This window comes from Sus scrofa, chromosome 13 (assembly GCF_054392235.1).
Source record: "Sus scrofa isolate SSC_HxYL_T2T_F1_AM1 chromosome 13, Sscrofa_HxYL_maternal_Yorkshire_Landrace_v2.0, whole genome shotgun sequence".
In the NCBI taxonomy this organism is placed as follows: domain Eukaryota; kingdom Metazoa; phylum Chordata; class Mammalia; order Artiodactyla; family Suidae; genus Sus; species Sus scrofa.
Window position 1 is genome coordinate 142,785,272 of NC_139395.1, and position 18,029 is coordinate 142,803,300.

At 34.5% G+C, this 18,029-nt stretch overlaps 1 protein-coding gene across 4 annotated transcripts in view; it reads left to right on the forward strand.

The window, feature by feature from the left end:
* The window catches only part of IL1RAP (interleukin 1 receptor accessory protein), a 138,327-nt gene that overhangs the window by 99,757 nt on the left and 20,541 nt on the right, over positions 1–18,029 (forward strand). For all 4 annotated transcript variants that reach the window (XM_005670066.4, XM_005670069.4, XM_084990716.1 and 1 more), the window contains exons 5-8: positions 2,147–2,312; positions 4,466–4,537; positions 7,122–7,248; positions 9,886–10,034. In XM_005670066.4, coding sequence (XP_005670123.1) covers positions 2,147–2,312; positions 4,466–4,537; positions 7,122–7,248; positions 9,886–10,034 — 514 coding nt within the window. The remainder of the gene's footprint in view (positions 1–2,146; positions 2,313–4,465; positions 4,538–7,121; positions 7,249–9,885; positions 10,035–18,029) is intronic.

Genomic DNA, 18,029 nt, shown 5'->3' on the forward strand with positions numbered 1-18,029 from the left:
ATTCTTAAAATGCTTTAAGTCAGAAGCATTTCTTTATATTTGTAGCATATATTATGACTCCGAAAATCATGTGTTTTAAATAGTTTTTACATACATGATACTTGGTGAGTCAAAAACAAAAGCTTTTTTTTTTCAGCATTTTCTTAAGAAGTATTGTTAATAAGTTTAGTATTAATAACTGACTTCACATCCTGAAAAGTATGCTTTTCAATTTACCACTAATTGCAAGAACTGGCCTCATAGAGTGATAGCCACATCACACTATTAATACAGGGGCTGACCCCAGGTATGGCAAGACCGCAGTGTGGGACAAGGAGACAGAGTCATGTGGGATTAAGAGTAAGGGCCTCAAAACATGTAAATATAAATTCAAATTCCAGTTCTGACACTGCTTGGCCCTGTGATAACGGCAATCACTTAACCTTCCTAGGCCATTATATTTTCATCCATAAAATAGCCATCAGAGCATTCGAGACTTGCAAAGTTTGGAATCTGGATTGGATGAGGTGATAGAGTATACCTAAGTGTCTCAGAACAATTTTTTCAGCCTCAAGTAACAGCTGAAAATTGATGTTCATTCTTGGTTAAGAAACTAGTGAAAGGCCTTTACTCAGCTATCTAAAAAGCTGAGTTTTGGCACTGCTCTGTGTTATCTAGATTATCTCCTTATCTGTCTCATTTGTTTTCCACATGTAAAACTAGAGCATACTTAATCTGATCTATCTGCTTCATAGCAACTTAAGAACTTCTAAGCTAACAAGTGAGAGAGGAAAATAGCTTTGAATTGTTTAAATGAAAATTTCCATCAAAATCAAATAGACCTCTGTAGGTAGTCTAAATTCAATTTAAACCAAATCTCGCATAAATTTATTATAAGAGGACAGGACTTTGTGGCCTTATACTTTGTGACAGCCTAAGATCATTGTAATATTCTGTTGATGTGACAAGTGCTAGAAGAACTACTTATCACCACAAGGTGTACGGATACGTTTTATTCATAAAGGTAACTTAACTGAGTATATATCACTTCCTCCTGAGGATCATCTCCATGAATCAAAAGTTTAGTACTATTCTTCAAAGATGCTATTTCCCATGTCAAAGAATTACAAAATGTACCTCTTGATGTAACTGTCATATTTCAAAACACATGCTCCAGGAATTGAAGCAAGAAAACCTTGAGTACACAAGAATTAAAGTTAAATACTTGAACACGGGAAACTGAAAGTACAAGACGGTAACAGATTCCCAGAATTTTAAAAGATCTAAAGGACCTTAGAGATAACTCAGTTCTTTTTGTCGTAGGTGATGCATTGATTTTTAAAAGAAAAACAAATTTTTCTAAAACTTAATGTTCAACACATATTTTTGTCACATATGATGTATTGATTTTTTTTTTCTTTAAAAGAAAAAAAATAAAACAATATAGCCAATTAGTGGGGCCGAGAGATACGAAACAGGATTCTAGTTATGTTGAATGAGATATTTCAATCTCAAAATTTAAAAAAATTGACAAAGCCATATCAAAATAGGGGTTGGAACAGAAATAAACTCTTAACTCTTGATTAGACACAAAAATATACTTTATTTTTAAATTCTGGAGTCTGTACTATTTGATTGTAAAAAAAAAATGGTAGAAGTTTGGAAATAACTGATACTGTAATTCAACAGAGTGATCAAGAATGACAAAACCAGACATCTAAAGTGGGACCAAGTTTGTCAGAGTGATTATATTGCTGAATTAATGTAATCAGTGAAGACATTTAGTCAAATAAAAAAAAATAATTGTTTTTAAATCACAGGGCATGCATTTACTTAAGTTGCCTTAATCATTTTTTAAAATATTAACCTTGCTTTACTATTAACTTCAAATTCCCAGACTTTGAATACTTTGAGACAGGAAGTTTGTGCTTTTGAATTATATTTCAGTTCAGAATTTTAATTTTCCTCATGTAAAAAAGATAATGAGATGTATTGTATTCATTCTTTGCAGAGACATCATCAAATATTTGCCCATAACAGTTTTATAAAAAGTGTAGCCAGCATAGATATTTGTATGTTCTGTGCAAAATTAGATGTTCGTGCATATGTATATATTTTCTATGCATGTATCTAAGTAGTAATCTTTTTTTCCTTTGCTTCTTCTTAGGGCTGTCATAAAGTACAAAACTTTAATAATGTAATACCTGAAGGCATGAACTTGAGTTTTCTCATAGCCTTGGTTTCAAATAATGGAGATTACACATGTGTTGTTACATATCCAGAAAATGGACGTACTTTCCATCTCACCAGGACTCAGACTGTAAAGGTGGTAGGTAAGCATGATTTATACTAAGTGCACACAACAAAAATGCAATAATTTTGTTTAGGCTCTAAATAGTTTATTACAAATAAGTGTGTAAATTATAAAAGAAAAGAGGCTTATCTTTTTTATTTGCTGACCTGTTCCTAAAGCCTCAGCAATTCCATGTATTTAGTAGGCATTCAATAGCTCTTGTTCTACTGAATGAATACCTGAATGAAGTAAAGGCAGCTTGGGGGGGAAAAAAAGTGCCAGATGTATCTTGTTCAAATTATACCATTGCTACTTATTAACATAATGATTTATCTGTACTCTGGAAGTACAACTACCTAATATTTAGCATCATTGAGAATATTAGAAATAATATACTTATTATGCTAATGAACTTGCAGGCAAGCAATAGAGACTCAATGAATAGTAGTTACTATTATTGTCAAAAAAGTATCTTACTTGAATTAAGTAAACCACTTCTTTTTGTGTCCTGGAACTCTTGTAGCTAATGCTGAAGCTGTTTGCTGGCAGTATTCAACCACTGCTTTGCTTTAGGGGTAAGAAACTAGAGAAGTAGAAAGGACAGTATTTAAGCAGAGCCAACAGATGCCTATCAAACATAGAAATAAAGAGAATCAGTGTTGGAGTAGGTGGAATTTAGAGGAGAGCCCTGAAGACTACTGTGCTCACTGTATTAAAAATGACAACATATCAGAGTGATGTTTCTTCATACTCCATCTTTTAATAGATGGAAACATTGAGGCCCAACAACAGAAAGTAACCTGTTTAGAGAAGCTCCCTGAGTTACTGGAAAAAGTCATCCTAAATCCCAGGCTTCTGGAGTTCCCTGGTGGCTCAGCAGGTTAAGGATCCAACATAGTTACTGCTATGGCTCAGGTTCATCCCTGGGCCAGGAATTTCTACACAACCACATAACATGGCCAAAAAAGAAAGAAAGAAAGAAAAATTCCAAGTTTCTGACTCTTCTGACACCAGATTCAGGATAATTTTTTAAAGGTATTTTAACACAGAGCAAATAAAATTCAAATCAAACGACTTTTTAATCACTTCCCTTTCTTTGCTTCCTGTTAGAATAATGCTAAGTTGAGGACTAATTCAGAAGAAAAATCGGACTAAATTTAGAATCTAACATGAATAAATTTTAGAAACCAAATGAATAATACAACCACATATTCATCTTGGTAATCGTTTTTAATATATATCCTTTAATAGAAAGTTGGGAAGTGGCACACATAGTCACCTTGATTGATAGAAAGAGCAATGACAGACACAGATGTGAGGGGTGTATTTCTTTTCTAACTTTCAAGCAATCCAAGTTTGTTTTTAAAAGCTATGAAGTGCTGAGTACTTATGATATGCCAGTAAGATGCTTTAATATCCATTACTTAACTTAATGTGCATTACTTAATTTAATCCACATAATGAATCTGTGAGGTGAGCTTAATTACCCTCATTTTTAGAGTTGAGGAAAATTAGCTTTTCAAAGATTAAGTAAAACAACAGAGTCATCTGGTTAGTGTATGGCCAAGTCAAGTTTAGAACCCTGGTCATTAAATCTTTGAAGCTTCTACTCTTAAACACTACATTATTAAGTCCCTTCGGAGCATCTTTCTTTCAAAATGGAATATCCTTTCCTTTGGGAATATAGGATGTTATAAAGGGCAGCAATCCTATGCGTGAACATTCAACTGATAACATGTTGACTTTACAATTGTGATTTGGAATTTTCCACTTCCTTGTTCATTAACTAATACACACTTATTTAACCAGTTCCCCTACTAGACATTCCAGGCATGTTGAAGAGAAATAAGTAGAAAGGAAACAATTGAGTAAGACTTGCATCGATTAATTACTATGTGGTATGAAAAAACTGTCTATATCATATAGGCTTTGGAAAGCAAAACCACTGAAAATATGTTCTGTCTTGAAACATGAAGGATATTCAACATATTTTTCCTTTGTTTGCTTGCTTAAAATGAAAGAAGTGTTGTAACTGACGGCATATTGAACTGTGTGCCCTCTCAGGAATTGACCAGCTGTGCCAGGAAGTTGGGCAATGCTTCACAGAAGAGCAGATTTTTGAAATGCGTTATGCGGAATAAAGGCAAATGTGATTTGACACCATCTCCCTTTGTTCTTTCCTCTCTATCACAGGATCTCCAAAAGATGCATCACCTCCCCAAATCTATTCACCTAATGATCTTGTGGTCTACGAGAAAGAACCGGGTAATTATAGCTGTGTCTCTGAATATTGGTTAGATTCTCTTAATTACAAGGAATAAAATGCCACTTAAGTTAACAGGAGAGACTAGAGGGCTATTGTAATTGAATTGAAACTGAAGCATTGTCAGAAGCAAGTCACCTCTGGGGATTAGCTGCTTCATTGATTTCCTGAGCAGCTCAGGAATTCTCTGCTTGTCTCCTGGCAGAGGCCCCCCTTTGCCTCTGTGAGCAGTTTTCCTCTCTTGATTAGTAATTGCTATTGATACAGACTTTGGCTTCATCAGGGCCTTTGATTTACCAAGACTACAGCATGAGCACAGGACATCCTTTAAACTTCTACCAAGGGGCAGGGGTGGAAGTGGAAGCAGAATTGTGAATTCAACAGGCAACAACTGATGGGACTGACACATCCTGATTCAGAACACCATTGAATGTGTATTCTGCCTCTCTGGGTCTCCTTTTAGTTTTCATAATTTTTCAGTCTAGACAAAAATCATTTGTAAGTGACCAAATAAGGCATAATTTGTCATTCTTCTGACTTAAAGTCTCTCACAGTTATGTAGAAAACCATAGAAAAAATTAACATTCTCTATATTATATCCTTCCCAGTAAAGTCATTCCACACCCAAGGAAAGATATACAAGAATGTTTATTTAAAATATACCAAAGATAAGAGAGGCAGTGTTCAATATAGGTGGAGAACAACAATATCCCTTCCAAAATTAAGATGGGGTTTCAAATAGTGACCTATCTTATAAAAAAACTAAGGACACACTAAGGGGGCCCACCAACTCCAAATTTCCTAGAATCAGTAGCAGCTTCATATAATTAATATGGACATTCTTCTTGCTGTCAGGGTAAACTCTTATTATCTAGATACTTTTTCCTCTACCTCATATCACAGTTACAAAAACATGCCTTAAGCCATGTTTACTTTATCTTTCTATGTATTTTTGACTTTTTTTATTAAAGCATAGTCGATTTACAATGTTGTGCCAATTTCTGCTGTGCAGCAAAGTGACCCAGTCATACAAATATATATATACATTCTTTCTACATACGACTGTAGGAAACTGGAGAAGAAGGCATAAGAACCATGGATTGGAAAAGAGGATAGAATATGACCACTCAGTGAGGCAAACCTGAGTTCAAATTGGAATGACAATATAATTTATCATCTCAGCCTAGACACCTTTTGAGAGTGAAAGCAGTTGATATTAATAAGTAACTAGGAAAGCAATGATAAAGCAGAACTATTCTGGGCAAACTGAAATGGAAGGTCAGTCTAGGTCAAATCCTGGTCTGCCAATTATTAGCAGTTTGACCTTGGAATGGCATTTAACATCTTTAAGTTTCAGTTTCCACATCTGTAAAATGAATTTTTAAAATATTTCCTATTTGTTACAGTTAAATAAGACCATTAATAAGGAGCCAAATATAATAAATATTTAGCACCGTGAATTAAAGTTCCTGATGTGTGTGCTGTTGTTGTTGTTATTATTACCATCTTTTGGCCTAGGGGTCCCCTTACCCTTTATGTTCCATCTCAGAAGGATAGTGTAGAATTTACAAGTTGTGGAGTTCCCATCATGGTGCAGCAGAAATGAATCCAACTAGGAACCATGAGGTTGCAGGGCAAGGATCCGGCATTGCCATGAGCTGTGGTGTAGGTCGCAGACGAGGCTTGGATCTGACATGGCTGTGGCTGTGGTGTAGGCTGACAGCTGTAGCTCCGATTAGACCCCTAGCTGGGAACTTCCATGTGCTGCAGGTGCAGCCCTAAAAAGACAAAAGGCAAAAAAAGAAAAGAAAAGAAAAGGGGTTTAGAAGTTGTCTCTAAACTCATTGACTGTGCCCTGATAGCCTGAGCATTTTGAGATGTGCCCTGTCTGGCCAGTCTGAACAGTGGCACTGCCTATCTCCTCTGAACCAAGGACCAAAAATCCAAAGAACCATTCCTCAATCACCTTTTGTTTGTGGGGGAAATAACAAAGGAGAAGAGTAATCCATGGAGGTTTAAGGTTGAAAAGAATATGCCGTCAGAGCCTTTTTGAACAAATATTATCATTTTGGAACATATATAGGTTATATTAAGAGATGAACATTCTGGGAGTTCCTGTCATGGCTCAGCGGAAACAAATCCAACTAGTATCCATGAGGATGAGGGTTTGATCCCTGCTCTTGGTCAGTGAGTTGGGGATCCAGCATTGTCATGAGCTGTGGTGTAGGTCGCAGATGTGGCTCAGATCTCGCATTGCTGTGGCTGTGGCCGTAGGTGGTAGCTGTAGCTCCGCTTCGACTCCTAGCTTGGAGCAACTTCCAAATGCTGTGGGTGCAGCCTTGAAAAGTAAAAAAAAAAAAAAGAGGCAGAAATGGACATTCTAATAACAATATAAAACTGCTGTCCTTTTCTTAGTCTATTTGTTTTGCAATGAAGTACAGTACATTATTTTTTGGTAGCCCACTTGAAAATTAGTAAGAAGTAGGATGGCAGGCATGCATAACTTTGATTGCTTCTGGTTAATCAGAGTAGAACCAATATAATTGTGTGAATGTTACAAACTAATAAGTTAACCTGTTTTTTTAGGAGAGGAGCTACTCATCCCCTGTAAAGTCCATTTTACCTTCCTGAAGGACTCTCACAATGAGGTTTGGTGGACCATCGATGGAAAAAAGCCAGAAGACACCACTATTGACGTATCCATTAATGAAAGGTATCGTTGGCACAGGCAAAGGGGTGACTAACCCTTGTCCCTCAACCTAATGCCTTCTGGTGTATTCTAATCAATGAAAATTAAAATTCTGATTTTTGCCTATCATTAACAAAAATCAGCAGGATTTTCAAGTCTTTAATGGCTACGTCCCAGAGCAGGATTATTGGACTTGGAATGCAAGCCTCAGATGCCACCTGAGGATTATGTCTCTATGATACTCACTTGGAGGTAGTTGGAATGCATATCCTTTATGAATGCAAAGGCCACCATATAGGGTCTAGGATAGCTGAAAGCCCACCTGTATGTGACCCTGTTGTTTTTCTCAAGTCCGGAGTCTGGCCTTGTCTTTTTTGTGCCTCCAATAATGTGTTAGTTTCTTATCTTGCAGTGAGTATATATTTCTGATCTTCCTCCTCTTTCTTAATTTTCATAGCATATATATCATATTTATAATGAATAATGATTTTTAATTTTGACTAAATGCATGTATTTTCTTTAAATTTTATTTTAAAAGTGGATGGGGTGGTAACAGACCTTCCTCATAAAATAACAAGCTGGGTCATTTTATTTGTAAATAAACATGCCTTTTTTTTAAACATGACTTTTTAAAAAAATACTTAATGAATTTTATTACATTTATAGGTGTACAACAAGCATCACAACCAAATTTTACAGCATTTCCTTCCCAAACCCTCAGTGCATCCCCCCAACCCCCAACCTGTCTCATTTGGAAACCATAAGTTTTTCAAAGTCTGTGAGTCAGTATCTGTTCTGCAAAGAAGTTCATTGTGTCCTTTTTTTAGATTCCACATGTAAGTGATAGCATTTGATGTTGGTGTCTCATTGTCTGACTGACTTCACTTAGCATGATAAATTCTAGGTCCATCCATGTTGCTGCAAATGCCGTTATTTTATGGCTAATATTCATATGTACCACATCTTCTTTATCCACTCCTCTGTCGATGGATATTTAGGTTGTTTCCAAAGCATTCGACTTTTTTTTGAAGTAGCTTAAGTTGGCAAAGGGGATTGCAACAATTAGTAAACATGAGCAGCTGAACACCACAAAGTTGCTCTTAGAACTTAAGCCTTGTCACCTATGTGCAAATAGATCTTAGGCTACTTGAACTTAAAGACTTTAAAAGGTATTTATTCCCTAGCAGGTTAACTCAGACTTTATGCAGAAATTATAAAATACCCATTTTGCATTAGGTACTATGCAAGCTACTTGGTCCCTAACTGAATAAATTTTATAGGATGAACACTGATAGAACAGAAATGTCAATATAATGTAATAAATGCTGTGAATGGGAAGTATCAGATGTTATGGGAAGATTTAGTTGGGAATTCCAATCAGTTTTAAGGGATTAGGTAATGCTTCTCAGATGATATAGGACCTCAGTGAAGAATTGAAGGATGAGCAGAAATAAATTGGATAAAGAAATAAAAAGTATGCTCCTGGGAAAAAGAACTCTATGTGCAAAGATGTGGAGGTTAGAGAAGCGCAATATATTTAAAGGTTTAGTAGGAATTTCCTGAAATTGGAACAGTTTTTGTTGAAGGAATTTACAAAAGATGCGACTAAAGGCACAAAGGGAGAGTTAGTGATCATTTCAGGAATTCTGACCACTGTGCTTCCAATCTTCGTAATAATAACAAATGATAGTAATGGAAACTGTGTTGTTTCTCGTTGCTGCTGTCGAAATTACAACTCACTGTTCATAGTTGAACGATGCGATTATGCTTAGGTTAAACCCATCATAGCCTTTAACCAAGTTCTCATGACTGACAGTAAGCCTTATCAGAAGAACCTGGAGGTCTGTCAACTATAGAAAAGAGATTTTTTTTTTTTCTCTCTTTTGAGCAAAGTAGTTCAAAAGAATCTGAAATCTTGGTCTTAAACCCAAAGCACTGATCTCTGACTTACTGAAGATCGGATATACCTATTTTCACAAAGATTACTTGCTCTGAGAAGTTTCTTCTTTTTAGGATTTAACCATGAGGTTTTAGCATTTTGACTGAAATGTTCTATATGTGTCCAAAAATCCAAGTTTTGAAAAACTCTGAAATGTATCAACTATTGCTGTGGGGTAATAATAATAACCTCTATGACTATTTATTAAGTGTTGTTCTGAAACTTATGCTTTAGCATATTCAATCCTCGAATTATTAAGTTAATACATGCAATGCACTATTAGGCACTGCCACTTTCCTCCTTTTTCAAAGGACGTGGAAAGATGAGATACCATGCCCAAAGTATATAACCAGTAAGTGGCAAAGCCTAGATCAAAATCCAAAGGGTTCAGGCCTCAGAAGCTTCTCTTTAAACCGATGCTGCATCCTGCCTCAGATATTTGAGGAAAGGAGATGGTTCACTTTGAAGAGAGATCTGTAGTATGATGCTAACACTAGGAGTCGATCTGGATATTGAGATTGTGTGTCGTGTGCATGGTGGAGAATGGTATTGGAATCTAGAAGCTGGTATCCTTTTGTAACTACTGAATCACAGGCAACGTGCTTGTCGACCTTCTTTCTGCCGTCACCCATGGGCTGGACGGTTGTCCACTTGTCTGATTCATGCACAGTCATGGCCTTTGAGTCTCGCTAATGCTTTGATTTTCTTTCTCCTACTTCTAGTGTAAGTCTGAGTAAAATAGAAGATGAGACAAGGACTCAGCTTTTGAGCATCAAGAAAGTAACTGCTGAGGATCTCAAGCGCAACTATGTCTGTCATGCCAGAAATGCCAAAGGGGAGGTTGACAGACCGGCCAAGGTGAAACAGAAAGGTAATGGATGCACACAGCAGATGAATCTGCGAACTCCAAAGAAAACACTGCAGTGAATAAAGAAAGAGGAGAAATTGAAAATAAGAGAGCTCCAGCACTTAGCCCATCTGGCACAGAGTAGTGAATTAAAGTCGAATAAAAAAATCTTCGGAGAAAGTTTCCATCTATGGAAACATACTCAAAAGATTATTTCTTAAAGTTTGGGTAACTTAGTGCCCAAATGAGACTTAAGTCATTTGATTATGATAATCATAATTTTTATCATAATGATAGTTTTTTTAATTTTAATACATGTTATAGATTTTAATATATGTTTAAAAGGAAACAAAATTTCCAACTCTTTATTTTCCTTACAATGATTACTCACATTGTTTGACAAGTAGGGGAAGAAAAGACAAGGACCGTTTTGATGTAATGCATGATTTATGAACACTTATCTATAAGTAATGAAAAATGAAATATAAAATATTTAAAGCTACTAAAGGTATAATGAAACTGATAGAGTCACAAATTGTTGGTGAATTGTGAAGACCCTTTTAGAAATCATTGATGGCAGAGTTCAAGATTCCTATAAGTGATCATACTATATGACTTAATACTTTTGGAATTTTTCCTGAACAAATAACCTAACAGAAAGAGAATTATGTCCCCTCAGAATTCTTAGAAGCATCATTTCTAATAACAAAGCATTATAGATAGAAAACATCTAGTCGTATGCAAGTAGTTGTTATAAAATATTCTCAAAAAAAATATAATTTTAAAGTGATTTGAAACACTATGTGTTTGTATTCCAGAAGATTTATAATATTCTACTAGCCCAAATTGCTAAAACAAAAATTAAACTGTCTTAAAATTATGTAAAATGACTTCTATCAATATTAATATGTTTTTCTATAATAAATGAAAATTATGAAATTCTTTTGTGTGAGCTGTTGCTCCTGAAACATACTGTGTCAAAAATTCTGAGTCTGTCACCTAACAAAGAACCCCAGACAATTAATCCTTTCAAGAAAGTTTTTCAATGATCTGGATAATAATAATGATGGTTTTTCATACAGGAAGTCAAACCAATCAGAATCATCCTGGATCCCAGTGTAGATAGAGCCTATAATGTTTATAACAGAAGTTTATAAAAAAATTTAATTCACAACTGTTCTATTTTGCAATGAGATTTAAATGTTTTTTAAAGCTGATGAAAATCTAGGCTTTACTTTAACATTTCACCACAATTCAATATGGGCAAAGGCCTGAAGTGTATATACCTCTTTAGAAGTCTTAGTGGATTGGTTCTGAATAGTTAATTGCTTCTGCTCCTCAGAAGCCAGTGTAAAGAAAAAAGACTGAACTGTGATATAAGGCAGTGTTTCCCAAAGTTAGTCTTTAAGAACACTGTGAAGACTCTTTACAGTATTGCAATTCAGTATTTGTAGCCTGTGACGGAATTCTGGTTTCTTTGCATCCTAACTCTGTGTCCTTGGAAAGGTCACTTAACCTCTCTGGGCTTCAATTTCCTTCAATTTAAAGTAGGCAAAATAACACCACTAGCTCTCAAGGTTGTTTTAAAGTACTCAGCACCATTACTGGCATGTATACATATTTAATATACACAATTAAATGCTCAGTGGCTATTAGTGCTTGTTATTATTACTGCCCCAAGATTTTCCTAAGTATTATTTGACAAAGACTTTTTCACTCAAGTATTATCGAAGTCTAGGGAGTTCCCGTCGTGGCACAGTGGTTAACGAATCTGACTAGGAACCATGAGGTTGCGGGTTCGGTCCCTGCCCTTGCTCAGTGGGTTAACGATCCGGCGTTGCCGTGAGCTGTGGTGTAGGTTGCAGACGCGGCTCGGATCCCGCATTGCTGTGGCTCTGGCGTAGGCCGGTGGCTACAGCTCCGATTCGACCCCTAGCCTGGGAACCTCCATATGCTGCGGGAGCGGCCCAAGAAATAGCAACAACAACAACAACAACAACAAAAGACAAAAAAAAAAAAAAAAAAAAAAAAAAAAAGTATTATCGAAGTCTAGATTGAGTAAAATCAACCAAGTTACTTTTGTGCAAGGCCCCTTAGCATCTTTAATATATGAATATTTGTTATTAACTTCTGCAAGGGAATATAGTAGGCAGGAATTTTTCAAATATATTTGACTCCAGATGCTTTAAGTATGGAGTATTTTGTGGGCTTCCATCTTCTGAGGCATGTGTTTTGGGAAACAATTATGGAGGATGGCATAAATTCATAACTTATTGTAGGATAGCTGGAATCAAAACAGTTAATTAAAATAATGTTTAATCTAGGAGTCATGTGGAGGTCTGTCCAACAGAGCTGCTTGAGTAGCTCCCCTTTCACAGAAGGCTGTGTTCTCAGTGGTTTAATGCATATGATATCGGGGATGTGAAATGACAAGTGTATCCACTAATTAATATTACATTAATATTATGTATAACCCAGTTGGGTGTGTGTACATCCAGTGGCACCAAAGGTGTGGTGGGTTTGTGTACTTCAATTCTATCTTGGACCAAGTAATGCTGAAATTCATAGGTGCTGTCTGTATTAACCTTCATATATTATATGTAAGGGTCACTCTCTGAATTCTGAATTTGTTGATGAAGGATTCTATGTACTTCATCAAGAAGAGGACAGGAGGAGGCTAGGGCCCAGAATGAGAGGAGTTCACTGGGATAGGTCTTCTGATAGCAGCACAACTTCATCAAGTCAGTTAAAGCAAAGTGTTAAAGGAGAGGCAGCTAATGTAAACATGATAAACATGCAGCTTTATAATAGGGGAGTGTAGGGACTAGGGCAAGGTGTAGGCTGAACTTTAAGAGAACCTGCCAATCCTATTTCCAAAGAGGTTATACCATCTTACATGTCCATTAAGAATGTACGTAAATTCCAGGTGTTCTGCTTCCTCACCTTACTTTTGGAATTGTCAAACTTTTAAATTTTAGTCATGCTAGTAGCTGGGCACTGGTATGACCTTGCTTTCAATTTGCATTTCTCAGATACTAATGATGTTGAGCACTTTTTCATGGATTTATTGACTATTAAGTAATAGTTCTTATTTTTGTTATGTGTCCATTTTGTTATTGAGTTATATGTTATTGATGTATCTATTTATGTATATATATAATCAAATATATGACAAGTATTTTCACCCAGCTTATGAATGTATTTTCTTTTGATGAGTAGAATTTTTAAAAATTTCATTAAGTCCATTTAATAAATTTCTTCTATTATAGTTAGCACTTTCTAAATCCTGTATTGATAATCTTTGATTTATAAAGATTTTTCTTTTCTTTTTTATTTTTTCATCCAGTAGTATTGGCATATAGTTGACTTAAAATGTCATGTTTCAGGTATACAGCAAGAGATTTTTCTTTTATACCTAGGCTTATGATCAATTTCTTTTTTTTCCATATAGAAACCAGCTATTCTAGCCAGATAATGAAAGAGCTTTCCTTTTTTTATTGAATTGTTTTGACAACTTGGCCAAAAAAAAAAAATGACTGTATGAATGTGGGACTATTTCTGTATTCCCTCTTCTGTTCTATTAATCTGTCTGTCTATATTTAGTCTAATACTAGTTTGTCTTGATTAATAGCTTTAAAGTAAGTCATGAGATACTTTATACCCTCCCTTCCATTTTATCTTTTTTGAAATTGATTTGACTATTTTAGGGATCGTATACTTTTTATATGGATTTTAGTATCAGCTTATCAATTTCTACATAAAAGTCTGCTGGGATTTGATTGGGATTGCATTAATTTTTAAATCAATTGGGAGAAAATGGAAATTTTAGCAATATTGAGTTTTTAAGTCTATGAACATGATACAGTTCTCAGTTTAAGACTAATTGAATATTCTCAACAATGATTTTTTTTTTGATCATGGGCATACAGGCGTTGCACACATATTGCTATATTCATCCCTAAATATTTTGTTCTTGATGTTATTATAATGATATTTTAACATTTTCAATTTCCAATTGCTCATTGGTAGAAAATAAACTTGAAATTAATTATATTTTATGTTAACATCAGTCCTTTGACTTTTCCACATTCACTCATTAAATCATGTTTCTGTGTTTTCAGTGTCTTAGCATTTTCTACACACTTGATCATAAAGACTTTTACTCCTTCATTTCCAAATGTTATACTTTTGATTTCTTTTTCCCACCTATTTCCCTCTTTTGGGCCTCCCATATCATGATCAGTAGAAATCTTTGTGCTATTCCCTATTTTAGAGGGCAAGCATTCATTTTTCATATATTAAGTATGATGCTATTTGTAGATTTTTGGAGATGACTTTTTTCTATGTGGAGGATTAATCTTCTATTTTTGGTTTGCTGAAAGTGTTTGTTTTGTTTAGGTAATGTATGTATGTTGAAATGTGTCTAATTCTTAACTTACCCATTGAGAAGATCATCTGATTTTTTTCTTTTATTCTGTCAGTGTAATGCTTTACAGTGTTTTATTTCAAAATGTTGATCCAATATTTCATTTCTGGGGTGAAGCCCCACATCGTCATGATTTATTATACTTTATATATATGTAGCTATATTTATTTGATTTGCTAATATTTAAGGGTTTTAATTCATGTTAAGGATTTTGCTCATTTTTTGTCTATGAGCAATACTAGTCTGTAATTTTCTTTTCATGTTATCAGTGTCATGCTGACCTCACAATAGAAGTTGGATGATGCTCCCTCCTTTGCTATTATATGAAAGTCTATGTGTAAAATTGTTATTTCTTGCTCAAATACTTGAAAGAATTACCCATAAAGCTACCTAAGCCTTGTGTTTTCTCCATGGGAAAGCTTTTAATTATGAATTCAGTTTCATTAGTCATTATTTTGCAGTTATTCAGATGTTCTGTTTCTGCATGTGTCAATTTGGGGAGTTTGTCTTTCAAAGATGTTTTTTAATGTTTCACCTAAGCTGTCATATTTTTGGCATAATTTTTTCCCCTTATTTTAATGTCAGCAGGATTTGTAGTGATTTTTTTCTGTCATTCCTGATATTAGCAATTTATATTTTCACTCAAGAAAAAGGTTTTCCAATTTTACTGATTTTTTTTTTAGTGAACAAGCATGTTTTCATTTGTTTTTCTCTATTTTGTATTTTTATTCATTTTACTCTGCATCATTTTCTTCTTGTTACTTACATCATTGATCTTAAATAATTCTTTTTTTCAAACATAAGCATTTAGAGCTATAGATTTCCCTTATAAGACCATTTTTTGCTGAAACAAACAAATGAGGAAACATTGAAGTTCCATTATCATCCAATTCAAAATACTTTCTAATTTTCCTTTTAATTATTTTTGACCTATGGTTTATTTAGAAATGTATTACTTATTTTACACATTTGGGAATTTTCCAGGTAACGTTTTAATTACATTATGAATTAAAATTTATTTGAATTTATGTTCACTCTCAATCTTGATAATTTAGGTAATTTAAAATATCAGCAATGGAGATTAAGTCAGAGAAATTACTTAGAGCTATAGTGAAGTGGGAAGGTTGCATAGTGAAATGGAAGGAACATGGGTTTTGGTGCCAAGCAGACCTAGCTCAAGTTCTGGCTCAATTACAGACTTTAAACTAGTCCAAGCCTTCCATTTTTCATTCTTCTGATCCCAGCTTCCAGTGTGTCTGTGAGAATGGAGGGAGCATGTAACAAGTACTGAGCACTGGGCTGCATATTTGATTCTAATTTAATACTGTTGTAGTCAGAAAATATATTCTGCATCATTTCATTTCTTTTAGGTTTTTCAGTACTTTTTTTTTTTAAGTCCCAGCAGATTGTCTATCTCGGTGAATGTTTCACAGGCACTTAAAAAGAATGCATATTCTTCAGCTTTGCTGTTCCGTGAATGTCAATTAAGTCAGTTTGTATAAGTGTTCAAGTCTTGTAGATCTTTACTGACTTCTTAAAATATGCTTAATCTTTCATTTTTTTAAGAGAGAAAACAGTGTTAACATTTTTACATAGAATTATGGATTTTCCTAATGCTCCCTTCACTTCTGTCATTTATTTCACGTATTATTGAACTATATTTTTAGATACATACACATTTAAGATTGTTATGTCTTTTTGATGAATTGACTCTTTAAATTATGACATGCCTTTTTTTGTTAATATTCTGTATCTGACATTAATTTAGCCACTCTAGATTTCTTATAGTTAGTATTTGCATGGTATATCATTTTTCATTATTTTATTTATCTATCAATGTCTTCATACATACATCTTTTAGTACAGAATATTATTGGGTTTTGATTTTTAATGCAATCTCATCATTTTTATGGATGTATAGTATTTATCTTGAACTTATCACAGTCTTGTATTAATCACTTTACATATCTTATAGGAACCTAAAAATGGCATTTTTCCATTTCTTCTCTCCTGTCTTTTGTTTCACTGTTATGATAATTTCAGTTTTGCATTTATTATAAATGCCACAACACATTGTTATTTTTTTTGCTATAAGTATCTTTTATATACATTAATAACTGAGAAAAAGGTTTTTATATTTATTTGCATATTTTCCATTTCTGGCACTACTTATTCTTTGTAACATTTTAGTCTAAAGAAGTATTATTATATTTCTGGTGGGGCCATCTCCTGGTAACAAGTTCTCTCATCTTTGTTTTAATCTGAAAATGTCTTATTTCATCTTAGTTTTTATGTTTCAACACTTTATTAAGAAAGTTTTCACATACATAGAAGGGATTTGAAAGAATTATACAGTGAACAATCACATATCCTACCTAGATACTATCATTATGCTGCCTTTGCTTTATCACTTAGCTATCCATCCATCCATTCCTCTATGCATACATTAATGCATCTTATTTTACGATATCTTTAAAGATATTTTATGATATCTTTAAAGGTGTGAGTAGAAGATATCATCTAAACATTTAAGCATCTTTTATTATCCAAATTTTTAATATTTATATACTGTCCTTTTTTTTAGTAAAATTTGTATAGAGTGATAGATTGTAAAGCACAGGTGTATAATTTGATAATTTTGAGTTGTGTGTGTGTGTGTTTGTGTGTGTGTAACCTAATATGCTGTCAAGATATAGAATGTTATCATCACCACAGAGAGTAACCGCCCACCTCTCCCACTTACCAACCAATCCCTGCTACTCCTACCCTTCCCCCTACTGTCAAGGCAACTATTCTGATTTTCCTCATCAGAATAGATGGTTTTTTTCCTCTTCTGGATCTTCATATAAATAGACCTATAAAGAAGGCACTCTTGTATAAGGCTTCTTTCACTTAGAAAATGTTCTTAATATTCATGCTGTTGTATATCAGTCCCTAACTCCTTTTGTTTGCCAAGTATTGTTTTTAAAAATTATATATCATAGTTTGTTTATTCATGCTCTGGGTGGAGGACATTTGGGTTGTTTCCTCTTTTGAATCGAGATTCTGTTAATATTTTTATCCAAATCTCTTTGTGGGCTTTTATTTTTACTTCTCTAATATATCTATGAGGGGAGTTACTGGCTCAGTTTTATCATAAACTGTCAGACCTTTCTTCCCAAGTGGCAGTATATATTTACATTCTCACCAACAGTGTATCCACACCTTTGCCATTTGGTGTTGTTAATCTTAGTTTAAGCTGTTTTGATGTGTGTTGGTACCACATTATAGTTTTCATTTTTCATTTCACCAAAGACCAAGATACTGAACACTTTTTCATGTAGTTGTTGGTATCTTCTGTGATATGATTGTTCAAATATTTTATTTTATTTTATTTTATTTCTTTTTAGGGCCACACCTACAGCATATGGAGTTCCTGGGCTAGGTGTTGAATCAGAGCTGCAGCTGCCAGCCTATAGCACAGCCACAACAACAGGGGATCCACGTCACATCTGTTACCTATGCCACAGCCTGACCAACACCAGATCCTTAACCCACTGAGCCAGGCCAGGGATCAAACCCTCATCCTCAGGGACACTATGTTGGGTTCTTAA